Source organism: Physeter macrocephalus, chromosome 17, assembly GCF_002837175.3.
Source record: "Physeter macrocephalus isolate SW-GA chromosome 17, ASM283717v5, whole genome shotgun sequence".
In the NCBI taxonomy this organism is placed as follows: Eukaryota; Metazoa; Chordata; class Mammalia; order Artiodactyla; family Physeteridae; genus Physeter; species Physeter macrocephalus.
In genome coordinates this window covers 9,794,342-9,816,275 of record NC_041230.1, presented here as the reverse complement: position 1 = coordinate 9,816,275, position 21,934 = coordinate 9,794,342, and the positions used below count along the sequence as shown (strand labels likewise).

The following is a 21,934-nucleotide window of genomic DNA, read 5'->3' as shown; positions in this document are numbered from 1 at the left end:
GTTGCTCTCTGACTCTGTCTCCATCTCTGCCTGTGCTGTCTTTTCTGCCTCATCCTCTCTCCATCTCTAGTGCCCTGTGTGTCTGGGCCTCTCTAAGCTCCTCTCTGCCTCAGTTTCTCTCTCCTGTTCAGGGGCACAGCTGGGAACAGCTTTGCCCCTCCCAGTTCCACCCCAGCCTCCCTCAGGGGCCAAAGGCCAGGGGCACAGAGACTGCGGCTGCCTGAGGGTCAGTGGCCACGGAACAGAGACCTCTAGCCCCAGGCCTTCCACAGCCTCTGTGCTCCAGCGCAGGCAACTGTGAAACACTGAGGGGAGAGAGACCACCAGAGAGACCATAAATGTTGGAGCCAGAGGAGAGGGAGGGAGACAGACTGAGAAGGAGTGGGAGAGAGGGCAGGGAGGAGGTTGGGGGGAGAAGTTTTTACAAACTCAAAGAGCTGGAGACAGAAGAGACCTAGTGGTGAAGAGAAAGCAGGAGTCAGAATCAAGACAGGGAAGTTGGAGCGGAGGGAAATTTTGCCTCCAAAGAGACCACGACTAAAAGAGAAAAGCAGAGAGTAGGCAGAGTGTGGGAGATGCCAGGGTGGGCGGCGATGGGTCACAGTGGGAGGGTACCTGCCTCCAAACGGAAGTTCTGGGCTATGGGGGTCAGTTGGTAGCACACTGCTCCAGAGCCAGCTCCCTGCAGCCCAGAGAGGGGGTTGGTGACTCAGGGCCCCAGCGCTTCCTGTGACTCAGCTTTGGTCTCAACCCTGGAAGGGGGGCGTGGAGGGGGAGAGGGGTCTCTGTAAAAGACAGGGAGGTGGACCACCAGAGGACCTCTCTGCCCAGAGGAGGGAGCAGGGCAGCTGCAAGGGACTTGGAGGGGAGGAGGGCTGGGGACCAGGATCCTGGGTCTCAGGTGGGAGGGGCCGGGGGTCTGGATCCTGGGTCTGAGGGGGGAGGGGCCTGGGGCCTGGATCCTGGGTCTGAGGGGGGAGGGGCCTGGGGCCTGGATCCTGGGGCTGAGGCGGGAGGGGCCTGGGGCCTGGATCCTGGGTCTGAGGGGAGGAGGGGGCTGGACCCATACTCCTGGTCCAGGAAGACTAGAAGAACTGATTCCAAAGTCCTCAGGACTTTTCCTTGGCCTCGTCCCAGCTGCCCCACCTTCATCCCAGCCCCATCTCCGGGCCTGGAAAGGACCCAGATGCCTTGGAGCCCAGCCGGAAGGGGCCAAGGACAAAGAAAGAGTTGTTTAACTCGGCAGGGTGGCGGAGCGGGTGAAGAGGTAGTCTCATATGGAAAGGTCACTCATCACCCAGGGCTTGTGCAGGGAAGGGCGGGGCTCAGCCCGGGGGAAGACGTCCAGAAAGTCTGAGGCCTGTGGCGGCAAATCCTCCAACTGCTGTCTTTTGGATTTAGGCATTTGGAGGCTTCGGGGCATTGGGATACTGCCACCTGGTGGTGTTTGGGGGAACTGCAGGCTCTTTGCTTTTCCAGCCTAGTATCCATCTATTGCGCACCTACTGAGAGTCAGGTACTGCTCTACACGTTGGGGATACAGTAATAACAAAACAGACAAAACCCCTGCCCCCATGGAGCTTCCTGGCTAAAGGAGGGAGACCCTGTGGTTCTGTCAATCTCTCTCTTGCTTTTGCTTTGTCTCTGTGAGTCTGCTTCTCTCTGTATCTCACTGGCCTCGCTTCTGAGTTTCTGTCTCCTGGTCTTTGTCCCCAAGTGCATGCCTCTCCGCTTTTATTTTTTTAATTTTTATTTGATTTTATTTTTAAAATAAATTTATTTATTTATTTTTGGCTGCATTGGGTCTTTGTTGCTGTGCACGGGCTTTCTCTAGTTGCGGCGAGCAGGGGCTATTCTTTGTTGCGGTGTGTGGGCTTCTCATTGCAGTGGCTTCTCTTGTTGTGGAGCACGGGCTCTAGGCATGCAGGCTTCAGTAGTTGTGGCACGCGGGCTCAGTAGTTGTGGCTCACGGGCTCTAGAGGACAGGCTCAGTAGTTGTGGCACACGGGCTTAGTTGCTCCGCAGCATGTGGGATCTTCCCGGACCAGGGCTCGAACCTGTATCTCCTGCATTGGCAGGCGGATTCTTAACCGCTGAGCCACCAGGGAAGCCCTGGGTTAAGCCTTGACATGGCCATGGTCACTGACTTTATTTTTGGGTGGAACATAATAACATAACACACATACAGCCTGGTTTAGAGACAGACCTGAGTTCATATCTAGCTCTTCTATCCCTGGCTGTGTGTCCTATGAGACCTATAAAGTGGGGGGATGATTATACCCTGTGTCACAGGGTTGCTTGAGGATTAGGTGAGGTGGAATATCTGGGGCCCTCAGCACGGGACCTGGCATACATTAAGCCCTCGTGGCACATTGTTTCCCAAGCTGGCTTCAGTAATTCCTCCTCCTCTGTGCTGGTATGTGGCTTCTCCCACCAACAGGTAGACTCTGTGTCTCTTCTCCTTTAATCTGGCTGGCTTGTGACTTGTTTTGACTAATAGAATGTGGCAGAAATGATGCTGGGCCAGTTCCAGGTCCAGTTCTTAAGAGAACTAGAAGCTTTTGCTTTTGTTCTCTTAGAACTCTAAGACTGCTCTGTTGTGAGGAAGCCCAAGCTAGTCACATGGAGAGGCCATGTAGAGGAGAATCAAAGCACCCTGGCCAAAAGCCCCAGTCCAGCCCCATCTGAATGCAGCTGCCTGAGACCAGCAGAAGTGCCCTGTCAACCCTCAGAATCATGAGAAATAATACACTTTTTGTTTTAAGACACTAAATTTTGGAGTGGTTATATAATAATGACAATAAATATTACACTTTTCTGTTCACTTTTCTGTTTGAAGTTTTCCATAATAAAAAGTATGTATATATTAATATATATGAGTATGTATATATGAATAGGTAATAGAATAGATAATGGAAATTGCACTTTATAAATTACAGCTAGTGTTGTTTTGCTTCTCTCTTTCTGCCTCTGGGTCTTTCTTGACTCTTTCAGTCTCTGCTTGTCTTTCATATTTTCCTGTGTCTCTTTCTTTATCTCTTTCTCTCTGTGTGTCTACTCCTATCTTACCAAAACCCCTCCTGCCACTTTCCCGTCCACTTACTTTGCTCCACCACATTGGCCTTCTTGCTGATACTCAAACATGCCATGCTCTTTCCTGCCTCAACATCTTGGTGCTTGCTTCTTCCTCTGCCTGAATGCTTTTACCTCCAGTCTCCTCTTGGATCATTTCCTTACTTCATCCAGTTCTCTTTTCAATATAGTCTCTTCCTTGCCCATCTCTTCAGAAATGCTCCTCTCCCACCCCATAAATAACTCTGTATCATATTTCATTGCTACGTCTTTATCATGGCACATGGCATTTATCTAAATGATCCTGTCTTCTTATTTTTCTACTTGTTCAGGACAGGGATTTTGCCATCCCCAGTGTTTAGAACTGTGCCTGGCACATAGGAGATGCTCAATGGCTATTTGTTGAAGGAATGCTCTTATTCAGTAGTACTGATTGGCTCTTCTTCGACTCTACCCTCCTGCCCTGTTCCACACTGTTCTGGAAATCGGAAGGATGTCATTTCCTCATTTCCCTGTCCTTTGTCTCACCTATTAGTTGAGTTGCTGTCTGTGGTTCTGAGACGCAATGCTGTGGATCTGTCCTTGGTGCTGACCTAGGCTCCCACATGCATTAACCTGGGGAGGGCAACAGAATCTTAGGAGAGGGGCGATGTGAGCATGATCCAAGCACTGGACCACCTGGATCACTGAGATGAGCAGGCATCTGAGTTCTGAAGGGAGGAAGTGCCTGGGTCACTGGGTTCAACAGGTATTTGTTTTATCTATCGCCTATCTATCTATCCATGTATACACATACGTTTATATATTATTATTATGCAAAACTTCAAACAAGCAGAAGTGAACAGAAGAGTATAATAAACCTCACGTACCCATCTAACAAATACTAACTCATGGTTAATTGCATTTCTTCTGTGCCTCCACCTGCTTCCTCACTTCCTATATTATTTTCATGCAAATCCCAGACATGATATCATTTAATTGTATGTCGTATTTTAATTTTGTTTCTTTCTGTGGAGGTATGGCTTACACACTGGAAAGGTCACAAATCTTTTTAAAAAGTTAATTAGTTAATTTATTTATTTTTGGATGCGTTGGGTCTTCGTTGCTGCGCGCGGGCTTTCTCTAGTTGCGGCGAGCGGGGGCTACTCTTCGTAGCGGTGCGCGGGCTTCTCATTGCGGTGGCTTCTCTTGTTGTGGAGCATGGGCTCTAGGCACGCGGGCTTCAGTAGTGGTAGCATGTGGGCTCAGGAGTTGTGGCTCGCGGGCTTTAGAGCCCAGGCTCAGTAGTTGTGGTGCACGGGCTTAGTTGCTCCACGGCATGTGGGATCTAGTTCCCTGACCAGGGCTCGAACCCGTGTCCTCAGCATTGGCAGGCGGATTCTTAACCACTGCACCACCAGGAAAGTCGCCCACAAATCTCAAGTGTACAAATTGATGCAGTTCTACCTGCGTATAGACACGTGTGACCATCACCTCAGGCAAGTCATAGAGCATCTCCATTGCTCTATGAACCTCCACAAGAGGTTCTCCTGAACCATCTCCCAACTGATACACCAGAGATAGCCAGCATCCTGACCTCTGTTACCAAAGATTAGAAAGCCGCAATATGGGAGTCCAAAACCCTTTTTTGGTATGCAATATACCATACGTGCAGAAAGTGCATACCATATAGAGATTTATATTGGACAAATGATTACATTTGTATATCCCCGTGAAATTACCACACACCCAGAGAGAATACTGCCACTCCCCAGAATCTTCCTGTGTGCTTCTTTATGACCACCGCCTTCTTCCCAATCTCCAGAGGAAGCCACTATCCTCATGCATAAGGAACTTTACTCCTCAGCCCTGACACACTGTTTTCTCATTCCTTCCTACTCCCTCCAAGCCCCTCAACACTAAGTGGCCCCTGACCCTGGAGACATGAATGAGAGACTCCATCACCAGCCTCTCCTTGGTGTCCCTGCCTTCAGTCTTACTCCCCCAGTCTGTTCCCTGCGTGGTCACAGAGAGAGCTTCCCATACCCTGGCTTCGACCATACCTGTCCCCTGCTCGAAGCCCTTCCATGGATCCCCACTGGCTCCAGAATAAGTTCAGGAAACTTTAGCTTCATCTGACATTTTAAGCCCCTAAGGAGCGCTGCCATCCCTTCATCCTCATCTTATTTTCTCACATTTTGTACACAGACCAAGCCTTTATGCATGCACTCTGCCCTTCCTCCTGCTCCTTTGCCAATTCCTACTTACTTGTCACTTAGGTGTCTTCTCAGAGATTCGTTCCTATCAGAAGCCTTCCCTGGTCTTCCTCTTTGGAGCTCCCCTAGACCCCCATACTTTATAATTTACCAACCATCAGCCTCCGGGTTTGTGACTGACTCTTTCCAGACCAGGAGGACAGGGTTGGGTCTGACTCATTGCTGGGTCCCTGGCGTCACCGGCTCCGAAGAATAGTTTATAAATGTTTGCTGACTGTCCCTCCCTGCAGCTCCCTCTGTGTCTCTTACTTGTTCCTGCGTCTGTCCTGCTGTCCCTCTGCCACTTAACAAGTGTTTCCTAGAGTCAAGGACATGGAGAACAGACTGGTGGTTGCCAAGGGGGAGGGGGTTGGGGGAGGGATAGATTGGGAGGTTGGGGTTAGCAGATGTAAGCTTTTATATATGGAATGGATAAACAAGTCCTACTGTTCAGCACAGAGAGCTATATTCAATATCCTATGATAAACCATAATAGAAAAAATATTTTAAAAAGAATGTATATATATGTATAACTGAATCACTTTGCTGTACAGCAGTAATTAACATAACATTGTGAATCAACTACACTTCAATAATAATAATAATAAAAAGCAAACAAACCAAGCGTTTCCTTTCATGAGCTTGTGTGTGGGCTGGCCCTTCTGTCTGGAATGCTCTTCCTCATTTTGTCCACCTGGTGACCTCCCTCATCATTCACGACCCAGCACAGGCTCCATTCTCTATGAAATCACTCCTGATGCCCTAACCCCCAGTCAGAGGTTTTTTTTCTCTACCTGCCAGCCCTTCCAGCCCAAGCACTTCCCTTCTTTACTGCCCTGACCTCTCTGGGTGCTATGTGCATCTGGGCCCTAGTCTGCGTCCCCGTCAGACCGAGAACTCTTCAAGGGTGGGGTTCTCCAGGATCACCCAGCCCAGAAGAATGCATTACAAATGTTTTTTGAACCTCTGCTGAGATTACTTCTGCCTCTGTGTCTCTGTCTTTGCGTGGGCTTGTCCCTCTGCCTGGACTGCTCTGTCTCTGTCCATACAGCATGCTTTGAGACCTGCCACCATGTTCTTCTCCCTCCGGCACCAGCCCCAGTGTATCCCTCCCCCAACGCTGGTTCCTCTTGTCCCTGCACATCCCTCCATCACGGGCTTGTGGCTGTCTGAGCACAGATCTGCCTCTTCCATCAGACTGGGAGCTCCTGCAGACCTGGGACTCTCCTCCGTGGCCCCAGTGCCCAGAGCATGGCCAGGAACATAGGGGGATCTCCATGAATGATGGATCCGGTGTGTACAAAACCACGTTTGGTAACGCTGATTCTCTACCACCTTTCAGCTTCATTTCCAAGATCCGTGTCTGAAGCACTCCTCTGTGTATCACTGGAAACTTGGAGGATGAGGGCTCTCCTTACTCCTCCCATACATTAAGCCCCTCACCAGGGCGGCCAAACATCTCCTCCTCCATCGTGTATTCCACACAGTGTCACCTTTGACCAGGGAACTCATTACACGGTGAATGAAGTGTGACTATGAGCTCATACCCATAGATTTCACCAGTCTTACCTCATACCCCATCACCTAGAAGAAGCTCACCTGGTAAAATAATGGAATGACTCGGTTCTTGTTGCCAACTGGGAATCAATACCCTGAAAGGACAGGGTTCTGTCTTACAGGATGCAGCACGTGCTTTGAATGCTCTCCCCCACAACCCTCAAGCCTGAATACGTGGGTATCAAGGGGTGGCAGGGGCCCCTCTCACTATTACACGTAATACCCACTTGCAGAACTTTTGCCTCCCATCCCCATGACTTTGAGCTCTGCTGGTTTGGAGGTTTTGGTTCCCAAGGAAAGAATGCTTCCTGCTTCCACTAGAGGACACAGCAATGCTTCCACTGAGTGGGAAGGTGAGACGGTCACCTGGCCTTTTGGGGCTCCTCACTCCACTGAACCAATGGGCAAAGAAGAAGATTACTTTATTTGCTGGGATGACTGATCTCAATTACTAAGGGGAAATTGGGTTCCTCCTGCAGAGTGGATCCAAGGGAGGCCGTGTCTGGAACCCAAGGCATTCTCTGGAGCACTTCTTAGAAATTTCATGTCCCATAGTATAAGTAACTCCCTCAAAAAAATGCAGGACCGCTAAGGATTTAGACCTTTCAGGAATGAGGGTTTGGGTTGCCTAACTTGATAAATATCACCAGCCAGCTGAGGGCAAAGGAAACTTGGAATGAGTAATGGAAGAAGGAAATTAAACATATCAACTATGGCCTTGTGACCAGTTACAGAAATGCAAACTGTATTAGATATGCATATTTTCTTCTTTGCTTTTTTTCCTTCTTCCTTTCCTTGCTTCTTTGCTTCCTTCCTTCCTTTCTCCCTTCCTTTATTTTTATCTTTGCATATATTTGTCTATCCATATCTTTTAATCCTGCCTGTTCTTTCCCTTTATTATTTTATATAAGGATTGTGGGTGGTGGTCCTGATGTTCATAAATTAAATTTTTTTAATTGAAGTATGGTTGATTTACAATGTTGTGTTAGCTTCAGGTGTATGGCAAAATGATGTGTGTGTGTATATATATATATACATATATATATATACACACACATCATTATATATATATAGGATATATAGAGAATATTTATATATTCTTTTTCACATTCTTTTCCATTATAGTTTATTACAAGATATTGAATATACTTCCCTGTGCTATACAGTAGGACCTTGTTGGTTATCTATTTTATATATAGTAGTGTGTATATGTTAAATTAAAATTTATCCCTTCCCCCACCTTTCCCCTTTGGTAATCATAAGTTTGTTTTCTACGTCTGTGGGTCTATTTCTGTTTTGTATATAAGTTCATTTGTATCATATTAGATTCCACATATAAGCCGTATTATATGATATTTGTCTTTCTCTGTTTGGCTTATTTTACTTAGTATGATAATCTCTAGGTCACCCCATGTTGCTGCAAATGGCATTATTTCATTCTTTTTTATGGCTGAGTTGTATTCCATTGTATGTATATACCACATCTTCTTTATTCATTCATCTGTTGATGGACAATTAGGTCTATTCCATGTCTTGGCTACTGAAAATAGTGCTGCAGTGAACATTGGGGTGCATGTATCTTTTTGAATTATGGTTTTCTCTGGGTATATGCCCAGGAGTGGGATTGCTGGGCCAAATGGTAGTTCTGTTTTTAGTTTTTGTTCTCCATAGTGGCTGCACCATTTTACATTCCCACCAACAGTGTAGGAGGGTTCCTTCATAAATTAAAATTTTATCAATAGCATCCATTCTACTTTTTCACTGCCTTTTCCCTCTTACCAAAACCAGATATTTCTCGTGCACTGCAGTTAGCAGACAGCAATAAGTAGGTGTTGAATGAGTTGTGTTTTTTTTGTTTGTTTGTTTGTTTTTTTTTGTGTGTGTGGTACGCGGGCCTCTCACTGCTGTGGCCTCTCCCGTTGCGGCGCACAGGCTCCGGACGCGCAGGCTCAGCGGCCGTGGCTCACGGGCCCAGCCGCTCCGCGGCATGTGGGATCTTCCCGGACCGGGGCACGAACCCGTGTCCCCTGCATCGGCAGGCGGAATCTCAACCACTGCGCCACCAGGGAAGCCCTGAATGAGTATTTTTAAATGACTAAATATTCAAACAGATGCTCACAGATCAAGATGGCAGAGAGAGGGAATTCATTAAATCCCGACCACAACCACTGTGAAGTAGGACCTCGTCATTATTGTAGGTTTTATTTTCACCTCTGCCTGACAAGTGAGGAAACGTAGTCTCAGTGAGATTAAGTAACTTGCCCAAGGTCACCCACAGGCAAAATGCTGAAGCTGGAATTCGAACCCACGCAGCCTGGCTCCAGGCTCTGGAGGGAGAGCCTAGGACCAGGAAACCCACAACCAGGAAATGGGGTTGTGGGGAGCCTGGGCCTGGTTGGTGCTCAGCAAGCAGGATCTATGATCAGGTTTGCTCTGCATGCGGGGTGGGATGTGGCTGTTTCTCCCCACTCTGGGATGCTGGGGACCTTGCCCAATTTCTCCCAGGCCTGCTGACCAGGTAAGGGCTGGGCGTCAGTAGGGAAGCGGGAGGGAGAGAGAGAGAGAGAGACAGGAGTGCAGCCCTTATTTTCCACATTCCAGGAACTGAAGCAGTGAGAAGGGGGCGCATGTGCCCTGCCCCCAGCATCCTGCTCAGGAAGGGGCTGGAGGAGCTATGAGGAGAGCCCGAGGGGTCCTCCCAGAGTGCTAACCAGCAGGGGAACCATGGGGAGCAGGAATATGACGGGGGGGGCGCCCCAGGAGGGACGGTGCCCGAGGTGCTGGTGAAGGCTTATGGAGTCCTTGTTGCAGAGGTGCCCCTCACAGCAGGAGCCCTGGAGGTCGATGTTTGTCCACGGGCTGGTGGTGCCCTGGATGGTGCAGGAGGGCCGGTGGCAGGTTCTGATGTACACAGGGACTGAGAAATTGCCTGGGAGGGGGGCAGCTGCACCTGAACCTCCACCTCAAAGATCACAGCCATGACTGGGTCCTCAGACTTACTTCCAGTCCCCTCCTTAGACCAGAGCCATGCCTCCTCCCTCAGTCCAGGACCATGCCTCCTTCTTTAGACCAGGGCCGTGTCTCCCTGTCAGCCCTGCCCTGCCTCCACACCCCTTGCCCAGGCCCTCTCACCCTCCCAGCCTCTCACCAGAGGTCATGCTTCCATTGCCCTGGAAGCACATGCTTTGGTCCTGGTGACACTGGACCCGCCGGGACTTCTCCGGGGTGCAGTCCTCCGGGTGGATCCCCACGCAGGAGTAGCACTTGGCGCCGCTGAGCGTCGGCGGGTTGGGCGCTGGCAAGAGAACGTGGACGCACACTCAGGTAATGGTCCTCGGTACGGTTGTGCGGGATGTGCATTGCGCCAGGGCTCCCGTCTGGCCCGACTTGGGCGCTGGAATCCCAGCGCGCCGGGAGGAGGAGCCCAGCGGAGACCACACCCCTCCCTGGGCGCGCGCGCGCGAGCCGGGGCCCCTCCCAGCCCCGTACAGTCCCGCCCCACACCCAGCCCCGCCCCCTCGCATACCTCGGCTCAGATTGGGGAGGGAGTCGTGGATTTGGAAGTTCGCGTTGCAAAGGTCGGTCCCGCAGCCGCGCACCACCGAGTAGTCAGGCGGCAGCGCCTTGTCGTTCCACTGCATCTGGCCCGTAGCTGGGCCTGTCCAGCAGCCCTTCTGTACCATGGTCACTGAGGCGCGGTACCCTGGGAGCGAGGGGATGGGGTCTGGCGCGCTGCCTCCCCACCCAGCCCTCCTCCTCCTCTCCCACGCCCTCTCCTCTCCACCTCTCTCCCTCTAGTCTCAAGTCTCTTGCTCCTCTGTCTTCTCGCTTCTCGCTCCAGCCCTGCCCTTCTCTTTCGTCCGTCGCTCCCTGTCAAACTCTGCTTCCCTCTACACTGCCTCCCCCTCTCCTCTCATCACCAACCCTTTCTTCCTCCTCCTTTACTCTCCTTCCCCTCTTCCTCTTTTCTGCCCCTCTCCCACCTCCTCTTCCTGGCCCCCCACTGTCTCCTCCTCCCTCCTCCTGCCCCCCCATCCCCTCCTTTCTCTCCCTTCTCCTTCTCCCTCCACCTCCGCATCTCTATCCTGACCTTCCCTCCCCTCTTCTACCCAGTTCCTTCCCAACCCCTTGTCTCCTTCTCCACCCCACATCCCCCCCAACCCCGTCTAATCTTTCATCCTTGTCCTTGTCCCCCGCTCCCGCCCTTTTTTTTTTTTTTTTCGTTTCCCGCCCCTCACCAGTGGTCAGGGATAAGACAGCCTCAGAGCATCCGAGGAGACAGGAGACATTGAGGAATTTCATGCCACTGAGGTCAAAGGGCCCGAAGTAGATGTGTGGAAAGCTGTAGGACCCTGGGGAGAGGAGCAGGGGTGGGGTGAGAGGAACAGACCAAGGCTGAGCCTGTGCAAGGAATCAGGCTCCACCCTGCAGATGACAGCCACATGGGCCAGGCTCTTCTGCTCTGAGGGGAGACAGGCCTTGTTGCCTTGAAAGAAGCAGGGGTTGCTGCTGTGGCTGGTCATGACTGTGTCTACCTCTTGGCGCAGCAATGGCATCTGCACCTGCCAGTCCAGTTTATTTTTCCCCAGGCTCTTCCAAATCTCCACCCTCTTCCAGGAAGCCCTCCAAGATTTTGATAAAGGAGGAAGTGATTCACTCCTGTTCTGCCTATCCCTTTCCCAACTATACTCATGATATCCAGTAGCACTAAAAGGTCACTGATGGAAAACAAACACTCCAGTACAGGCACTGGGATGTGCAATCTCATGCTAAAAATGCACACACAGCCAGCCCCCAGCAATACAGATACACACACGCACAGAACACTTAAACACTGACGTAAACACAAAATAACAAAATTGACACAGGCTCATGCAAATCTCACAAATATACACAGAGTATCCTGAATGCGTTCACACTGAGTTCTACATTTACAAGCAAAACGAGTACCACCCAGACCCTCCAATAGAAACCCCCCAAACCAAGGCACAGGATCTCACACATGCAAAATCACATTCACAGACAGAAAACTGTGTGGATATGGAAGTAATCACAACACACAGACCCAGGAACACAGGAAGTCATACCCAGAGACAGACAAATACAGACCCAAGAATCACAGACATACAAATAAAATGAGACCGGGCTTCCCTGGTGGCGCAGTGGTTGAGAGTCCGCCTGCCGATGCAGGGGACACGGGTTCGTGCCCCGGTCCGGGAAGATCCCACATGCCGCGGAGCGGCTGGGTCCGTGAGCCATGGCCGCTGAGCCCGCGTGTCCGGAGCCTGCGCTCCGCAGTGGGAGAGGCCACAACAGTGAGAGGCCCGCGTACCGCAAAACAAAAACAAACAAACAAACAAACAAATAAAATGAGACCCTGAAATTAGGCGAAGTTAGAGATACACAAAAAAGAGGCCTACAAAAACAAACAATTTAAAATCATATTCAGATGCAAGATAGATACATAGAGACACACAACAGATACACAGAGAGACAGATACACATCAAAATACCCAAACACACATACACAGAGAGAAATACAGGCCCACCAGTCATAGAGATGCACAAACACAAAGAGAAACAGAGATGCAAAATTATACACACATCTCTTTTAAAAAGAAAGTGAGGCTCAGAGATAAACCGACCCGTAAAAGCATTTGTTCAAACACCCAGACATCAAAACCTGGTACAGATAAACACACACAAGCACAGAGACCCACAGGACACCCTGACACGTGGACACACAGAGAAATCGAACTCTCTTCCGTGGATGAGCGTATGCACGTGTGCACGCGCGCGCGCCCACACACACACACACACACACACACACACACACACAGAGTTGTTATATGCAGGCATAACCTCCTTCCCACCTCTCAAATTCCCTGCCTTTGTAGCCACTTCAGTCCAGATATGACTGTCCCTGTCCTTACCCAAACTAGGGGAAGGGGTTGCCTGAGGATGAGGCCAAGGTTTCCTGCCAGTTCTGGAAAGAGCCCCCATGGCTCCCCAGGGGTACCTTTGAATGGGGACATGGGCAAAGAGGATGAGAAAGGCTTGAGTAGTGGAACAGAGACACTGGAGGAAATGAGTGATATGGAAAGAACAGAGGAGGGGAAGAGAACTGGAGAGGATACAGTCTCCAGGCCTCTTCCAACCAAGACCCAGGAGTCCGGGCCCCCAGCCCCTCCTCCCTCAGACCCAGGAATCAGGGCCCCTAGTTCGCTCCTCCCTGATTCCCTGGAATCCGGCCCCCACGCTCTGCTCCTTCAGACCCAGGAGAGTCCAGCTATCTCCCACCCAACTGCCCTCTTACCGCTGGACTCAAAAGTCTGAATACCTGTGAGGCAGAGGACGGCCCCAAAGAGGCACAGCAGGATGGCTCTGGGGCCTCCTACTGCCAGGTTGTGGACTCCGAGTGGAGACACTGAGGACGGCTCCTGCTCTGATTTCTGCCTGGCTGCTTCTCCCAGCAAAGCCCCAGGCATCCTGGCTGTTCCTAGCCCGGCAGGCATTCCTCCACCCCCGCCCTCCCTTGCTTGGGCTGGTTTCCTCCTAGATAATCATGATGGGGCCTGGACTCCTGGATCTGAGGGAGGAGGGAGCTAGGGGCCTGTAACCCTTAACTTTGGGGGGGATTTGTGTTTTGCAGGCTCTCCTTCTACCCTGTTCCTCAACACCGTGTTCTAGTCTGAGGTTGGCACACACGGCCTCTGGTTTCTCTTCTCTTCCTCTATCCCAACACATACCACCTATATGGGCCCACGTCTCCAGACCCAGAGACACAAACATCACCTCCTCCTTGAAGACTTCTCTGACCTGCCACGCCCCCCTACAATCATCCACCCACCTTCAGCCTCAAACACCTCCATCTCTCAGCCTTGGTCACCCGGGGTTGGGCTAGTGTCTGTCACCGCATCAGGCTGTGAACTCCTCAGAGGCCTCAGGGGATGTCTGTGATGTTGTAGGAATGAGTGAATCGAGGAACTTATAAACAAACTGACAGGGAGATAGAGACTCCCAGAGAGGCAGTTACACATGGGATGCAAAAAGACAGACACATCCGGTGTGGACAGATGCAAATGTAGACACACAGACAAACGCAGACTTGATGAACAGGACATGCCCACAGAAGGTGTTTAATACATTTTTTTATTAGACTTTTAAATGAATGCATTTTAAAACATCGGAGGAGATAGAGACACAGGCAGACAACTGGAGGGATACACTGTTCCCTGAGGATTCAGACGAACCCATGTGGACGCTCAGACACCAGGCAGATGGGGACTTCCAGATGGATGCCCCCAAGGGTAGTGGGAACTGATGCCAAGTTGGCATCTCCTGATCTGCCTTGCTTCTTGAGCTTGGAGGCACTGCCTGCTGGGATCACACCTACTCACCGTGCCATGCGGGGTGGGTACCAGGTATGTGCAGAGACCTAGGGTCACGAACCCACAGATGAATGGGCAGAGGGGACACAATAGCGGTGACCAGGACAGCCTTAATGGTCTCCTGAGCTTCACTAAACTTGACACGGACTTCTTCCTGACTTCAGGCCCCCAATCTCCCTTTCCTTAAAGCATTTACTTTAGAAGACTTGTCATTGACGATTCTTTCTCTGTCCCTTTGAAATGTAGGTAAATTTTCTCCCAGCCTCTTGCTAGTTTTACAGCCCAGGAATGTCTTTCTCAGCGGACCTGGGAGCCACCCCTCCAATATGTCATCATCGAGGAAGATAGCACCCCTGACCCTCAGGCTCTGTGGGAGGGTAGGAGCCGAACTTGAATAAGTGTCAGTTAGCAAACACAGATGTCTAATTACAGAGAAAAACATTTGTAAGCTCAGGAGTAAGTCAGGGTGCTGGACCATCCCAGGCACCAACCTCCCCTCTGTCTCTGGCATTTTCGCACTAGCTCATCCAGCTGAAAACCCCTCCCACCTTTTGTTTCAGTGGAGTTGAGTTCAGTCTCTCTCTCTTATTGCCATAGTCTTGAATAAAGTCTCCCGTGCCTGTTTAACTTTGTTCAGTGCAATTTTTCTTTGACAGCAAACACCCAGGAACTGTGGACACTCACTAGGGTTCTGGACTCACCCTCGTTTTGCCAAACCCCTGCTCCTCCCAACAGGCCTCACTTCCCTGAACCTGTTTTGTATCCAAATTATTCTTCCTGTTTCTCCTGTTCCTGCCTGTCAGGGGCTGGCCCTTCAGGGAGAGGGGGTAGCTAAGGACCCCTGGAGAGTAGAGACTGGCCAGGAAAGGAGGCTGGGTTTTCTGAGGCCCCTGTGGAACGTGGGGGCATTGAAGGTTATTCACAGTGGTTCACAGTTTCAGAGACTGAGGCTTGAAGAGTTGGCTGACCAGCCCATTTAGTGTGTGAGCATGTGCGTGTGTGTGTGTGTGTGTGTGTGTGTGTGTGTGTGTGTGTGAGTGAATGTAAGTGACTGTGTGAGCGTGTGGCTGTGCCTGTGTGATTTTAACTCTGGTAACCTTCAGGTACCTTTGGAGGCTGTGAGGTATCAGGTGGGAAGCTCCCCACTGCAGGAGGCTGTCGACAAAAAAAAAATCAATGGTCGATCTAATCTAAGAAAGAAATGGAAAATTTTATTCGAGCCAACCTGAGGATTATAACCTGGGAGACAGTCTTTCAGAAAGCTCTGAGGACTGTTCTGCCCATTAGAGGTCAAAGCACAGTTATATAAGCTTTTGAGGCAAAGAGTTATCCAACAAATGATGTATTGACAGTTTACACAATCCAGATCTGTACGTACAAAGCAAGTAGTGGGTTATTGTGATCCCTTACAAGATTAAGAAGGAACATTATCTCCTAAGGAAGTCTGGTCAATGCATATGTACAATACACACTAAAGGGAAAGGCAGAGGCCCAAACTGGTAGAAAATAATTTTATGTTTAAATTTTTCTTGTCTTGCCATAACATATAAATTTTATTTCATCCAGGTAATCCAATGGAGACCCAGTGATCTAGGTCTAGAGATTTTGGCAGGGCTCTTGCATCCACAGAGCATGAACTCCAAGCTCCCTATGAACCCAGAAATTCTTTTTTTTTTGGAATCACTTTTTAGTAATTAAGCTTTGTAATTAAGTGATTAATTATTTGAGAGATTGGAGAAAATGGAAGATGCTCTTTGGTAGCCATTAAAGAGCTATTTTCAAAACTTTTTACTGTAGAAATTTTCAAACACACAGGCATACAGAGAATAGCATACCCACCACCCAGACTCAACAATTTTTAACATATCTACTAATCCTATGTTATTCTTACCCCCTTTGGTGCTCTTAAGGGCATTGAATTGGATGCCTTCATTATTTTCTCAAAATATTAATTTTCCTTAAAACACCATTTAAAAGTCGGTGATTTTCAAAGTGTAACTTTGGCTTATGTTCTAAGATGCAATCTTTAGGAACGTAACGTACAATTTCTAAAAGGGTGTTTGCCCACTACCTCGAGTTGAATTCTTAGTCCTATGATGTCACCAAATCAACTTTCTCTCTGCATGTTGAATAGTTTCAAATTTATTTGTGATACATGTATTTTCAAGATATTCCAACATTTATTAGAAGCTGAAGAGTAGCTGTAGAGTGCTTGAATGATATTTTAAAATTCAGTGATATAGAAATTTTTGCTGCATTATTCACTATCCAGTTTAAAGGATGGGCAGCACAAGGATTTGCTCCTCCAAGAAGAGAGAAAGGAGGCAGATCAGGGGTGTTACCTAGAGTCTCTGCCCAGCCCCAACCACCTACAGGAGCATCCGTGTGGATGTCCTCAACTGCCCGGTGTTTGAGCGTCTACATGGGTCGGTCCAATTGTTACCAAGTCCAAGCTCGTACTGCTTGCTGCAGGACAGACCAATAAATGGAGAGACAAGTTGTTGGGGCCAGGAATAGCGACTTTTTTCAGAAAGCCAGCAGACTGAGTAGGTGGTGGACTAGTGTCCTAAAGAACCATCTTGCCCAGGTTTGGATGCTAGTTTCTTTTATATAACAAAGAGGGGGAGGAGAGGAGGTAAAGTAAAAAAGGTGATAAGGTGTTGCAAATAGTTCCTGGTTCTTCTTTCCTGCAGCCATTCACAGGTCAGGACCTGGTCAGGATGTTTCCTGTGAGCTTAAACAAAGGTATTTTAGCTTAACACTCAGACGTGGGAGGCAGGGTTCCAGGATTTGGGCCATTATGTATACTTTAAGCTACAGGCAACATCCCTTTAGTGATTACTTTGAAGCAAAAGCAATAGAATACAAAAGTTAAAGGAAAAGAAACACATCCAATATGGAGTCAGATTTGTTCTTCCCTATTACAGAATGCCTTGGAAGTTTTCCAAGGATCTTTTGTTGTATTCTGTAACCTTCCATGCACTTTTCCATTTCCATGCACATTTACAAATACCTGGCCTCTTAAATAATTTTTCCCCCAGATTTGGTTTGTTTAAGCAGTTTACTAAATGTGTGCATCACCTGTCTTAGTATATATCATCTACTGGACAAAACTCCCCAAAGTGCTTACATGTAAGAATCAGTGCAGTGTGGGACTCTGTCCATCCAGCAATAATTGTTCTCTTTTAAATTAATTAATTAATTTAAATTTTATTTATTTTTGGCTGCGTTGGGTCTTCGTTGCTGCATGTGGGCTTTCTCTAGCTGCGGTGAGCAGGGGCTGCTATTCGTCGTGGTGCATGGGCTTCTCACTGCGGTGGCTTCTCTTGTTGTGGAGTGCAGGCTCTAGGCATGTGAGCTTCAGTAGTTGTGGCACATGGGCCCAGTAGTTGCGGCTCGTGGGCTCTAGAGCGCAGGCTCAGTAGTTGTGGCACACAGGCTTAGTTGCTTTGCGGCATGTGGGATCCTCCCGGAACAGGGATAGAAACTGTGTCTCCTGCATAGGCAGATGGATTTTAAACCAATGCACCACCAGGGAAGTCCCTGTGTAGTTTCTAAAATATGTTCATAACGAATTATTAAATATTCTCTTTCTTGAGGAACAAAGCTCTAAATTAGAGGCAAGAGGTAAATATTTTGAATCAACTTAATATAAGCAATGCTTAGTTGATTAGCTTTGAAATAAAAGATGATATGAAATGGTAGAGAATCATAATATCATGAAAATAAAGAGTATTTTCCTAAATTTTATTGTGAGAAATTTAAGGTGCAAAAGTGTTGACAGTTAGTTCAAAGATGATGCATATACCTATCATCTAGATCAAAAGTACAGTTCACCCTTGAACAACATGGATTTGAACTGTGCAGGTCCACTTATACTTGGATTTTTTTCAAAATTTATTGGAAAAAATTTTGGAGATTTGCAACAGCTTGAAAAAACTCACAGAGGAACCATGTAGCCTAGAAATATTGAAAAATAAATTAAAGTTAGGTATGTCATGGATGCACAAATATATGTAGATACTAGTCTATCCTTACGTAGGCATAAGGTGAGTGATATTATAAAATCAATAACGTGTTAGTTTTCTCACTGTTTTATAACTTTGCTTTCAAAGAATTACAGTATTGTACAGTATGCCTCTCTCTCTTATAACTGGGGAAATTGTGTATCAGCCTATCATCATAGGTTTTTTTTTTAAGTAACAATGTTCTCAATACTGTATTATGAATATGACTATAATACTGTATGCCATAAAAATTTTATAATGATTCATTCATTAGTATATAGGCTAGGCTACCATAAAGCAATTGTATCAATTACTCTAGGTTACCATAAAGCAATAATATTGCTGCTTCTTTGTGATCAATGCATGATAATGTTATACCTGTAAATAAATATGAATTGCTTTTTCACATTATCTTTTTATTTTTGATGTCTAGTGTTAGTAATACATATAACATCTACAGTGCTTTGTATCATATAAGACAATATTGATGTAGGTACTGACAGACCGACCATTCATCTTGTAAACTGACAAGTAAACTTATGGTACCGATAAATATAGTACAATACTGTAAATGTATTTTCTCTTCCTTATGATTTTCTTAATAACATTTTCTTTTCTCCAGCGTACTTTATTGTAAGAATACAGTATAATACATATAACATACAAAATACCTGTTAACTGAATGTTTGTTATTGGTAAGGCATCTGGTCAACAGTAGGTTATTAGTAGTTAAGTTTGGGGGGAGTCAAAAGTTATACATGGATTTTCGACTGTGTGTGGGGTTGGCATCCCAACCCCTGCATCGTTCAAGGGTCAACTATATTAACATTTGCTTATTCTATCTATGTTTCTGCATCAGTTAGCTTCTGCTGCGTAACAAACAACAAACAAAAAGGGTTAACAACAAGCCCTTTATTTATCTCCTGATTCTCTGTGTTTCCTGGGTTGTTCTTCTGGTATGGGCTGACTTGACCAATCTCTGTTGGGATCTCTTATGTTTCTATGGTCAGCTGATGGGCTGGATGATCTAGGATGGTCTCACTCACAAGACTGGTAGTCGGCTGGCTATCAGTCAGGCCTCAGTTCTCCTCCATATAGCCTCTCATCTTTCAGCAGGCTAGACTGGACATTTTTCACATGGAAATGACATGTTTCCAAAGGGCAGAGAGAAAGGGCAACCTCCAATAAGGAAGCGCTTTTCATGTCTCTGCTCAAGTTATGTTTGCTAATGTCACTGGCCAGCAAGTCATAAGGCTTGCCCAGAATCAGTGTGGAAGGGCATTAACCGTGTGGATAAAAGGAGGGGGAATAATTTGTGGTTACTTTTGTTCTATTTAACTATCACTGTTGAACCAATAAAAGCAAGTGGAAGATATCATTTTGCTTCACTTATGAATATAAATCATGTAGTAAGCAAAGGATTTTTCCCTAATGTGCCTCTCCTCTTCCCTCTCGGCAGGCTATTTTTTTAAAAAATTGAAGTAGAGTTGATTTACAATGTTGTGGTAGTTTCAGGTATACATTAAAGTGATTCAAATATATATATTCTTTTTCGGGTTCTTTTCCATTATAGGTTATTACAAGATACTGAATATAGTTCCCCATGCTATACAGTAAGTCCTTGCTGCCTATCCATTTATGCATAGTAGTGTATATCTGTTAATCCCAATCTCCTAATTTATCCCTCCCTCCCCCTGCCTTTTCCCCTTTGGTAACCATAAGTTTGTGTTCTATGTGAGTCTATTTCTGTTTTGTAAATAAGTTCATCTGCATCATTTTTTTAGATTCCACATATAAGTGATGTCATATGATATTTGTCTTCCTCTGTCTGACTTATTTCATTTAGTATGATAATGTCTAGGTCCATCCATATTGCTACAAATGGCATTATTTCATTCTTTTTTATGACTGAGTAATATTCCATTGTATATATACCACATCTTCTTTATCCGTCTTCATCTGTTGATGGACACTTAGGTTCTGCAGGCTATTTTTAAAGGGCTAAATGATTTGAAACTTGGTCATCTCCCATTCACACAATAACTGCAACAATAATGAAGAACATAGGAAGACCCACAGGGCCAACTAAGAGAAATATTTACAAACATGAACTTTTACCCACAAGAAGTTACAGGTTTGAGCCACAACATCTATTAAAACCCTTTGAAGAATCTATTTTATTTGTGTGATCAAGATAAAAGCACAACCAGATGGGCCCAGGTGGCTTGAGGCAAGAGGTGCCCAGTGCCGGCATGAGGTCAGGCACTGGGTTGTGCCCATGTGGAATTGGCCAGAGTTCATGCAGGGATGGTTGCCGCACCAGTGAATCAAGAGAAACAATTTTCCCAAGGCCCCAGGCACAGGTGAGGCTGAGAGGATATGAATGAGATAGCACGTAAGATGTGTCTGAACCCTTCCCTAATTAAATTATTCTACACAATTATCTGAGCCTAGTTATGATTAGAGTTTAGAGCCTAAACTACTGACACTATATCATTAATGGTTAATTGCCTATTAAAAGTTTCTATTTCTTCTTCTTTTTAAAAATATTTATTTATTTATTTATTTGGCTGCACCAGGTCTTAGTTGCGGCATGCATGCGGGATCTAGGCCATTGACCAGGGATCGAACCTGTCCCCCTGCATTGCGAGCGCAGAGTCTTAGCCACTGGACCACCAGGGAAATCCCTCTATTTCTTCTTGTCAATTCTTTAAGTTGTATCTTTCTAGGAAATTGGTTACGTCATCTATTTTGTTGTTGTTGTTGTTGGCCATGCTGTGCAGCTTGAGGGATCTTAGTTCCCGATCAGGCATGGAACCCTGACTCCTAGCAGTGAGAGTGCTGAGTCCTAACCACTGGACCACCAGGGAATTCCCTGTTTTCAAATTTATTCTAATTAAAAAGTCTTCGATTTTTGTGTAGTCTTTTCCCTTCTTAATATTATTTATTTGTGCCTTTTCTCTGTTTTATTAATTAATCATCTCAGAAGTGCATCACTTCAAATACTTTAAATAAGCAGTGATTGGTGTTTAGCCTCTCTGTTGCATCAGTGTTTTCTACTTCATTAATTTATGCTTATAATTTGCTTTGACCCATTTTCTGTTATTCCTTCTGTTATTCTTTGTTTTCTAACTTCCCAAGATAGACAAAGCCTATAATTTTCATCCTTTTTAGTTTCCTCTTCCTTTGAACTTATGTAGTAAGTACCCAATAGATTTCATACCTTTATGTGTACCCAATAAATTTCATACCTTAATTTCTTGGTGTTCTATTTATGTTGTTTGTTGTTTTTGCTACTGTAATACATGGTGGCTTGTTTCCTTAAGTTAACTTTGGGTTTATCTGTAAAAACTCTTCAAGGCATGAATGGAAGTTACAATCCTACAGAGAATTTCCTTGATGATTTCTCCAAGCACCCTGGTACTCCAAGCCCAGGATCAATTTTATACTCATTTCTCAGCCTGAGTTTCCCAGAACATGCTGGCAGTATAAATCAAGGGACTAACAAAATATTTAAAAAGGTAGACAGGGCTTCCCTGGTGGCGCAGTGGTTGAGAGTCCGCCTGCCGATGCAGGGGACACGGGTTCGTGCCCCGGTCCGGGAGGATCCCATATGCCGCGGAGCGGCTGGGCCCGTGAGCCATGGCCGCTGAGCCTGCGCGTCCGGAGCCTG

At 46.9% G+C, this 21,934-nt stretch overlaps 1 protein-coding gene across 1 annotated transcript; it reads right to left on the bottom strand.

Annotated features, from left to right (window-relative positions):
- Positions 1 to 648: 648 nt before the first annotated feature.
- On the bottom strand, positions 649 to 13,276 carry LYPD5 (LY6/PLAUR domain containing 5). The gene is given in 7 exon segments (XM_055079260.1): positions 649 to 682; positions 9,575 to 9,652; positions 9,654 to 9,792; positions 10,012 to 10,158; positions 10,390 to 10,566; positions 11,102 to 11,215; positions 13,204 to 13,276. Coding segments are annotated over 6 exon segments (639 nt in total). The 5' UTR covers positions 11,166 to 11,215; positions 13,204 to 13,276.
- Positions 13,277 to 21,934: the final 8,658 nt, after the last annotated feature.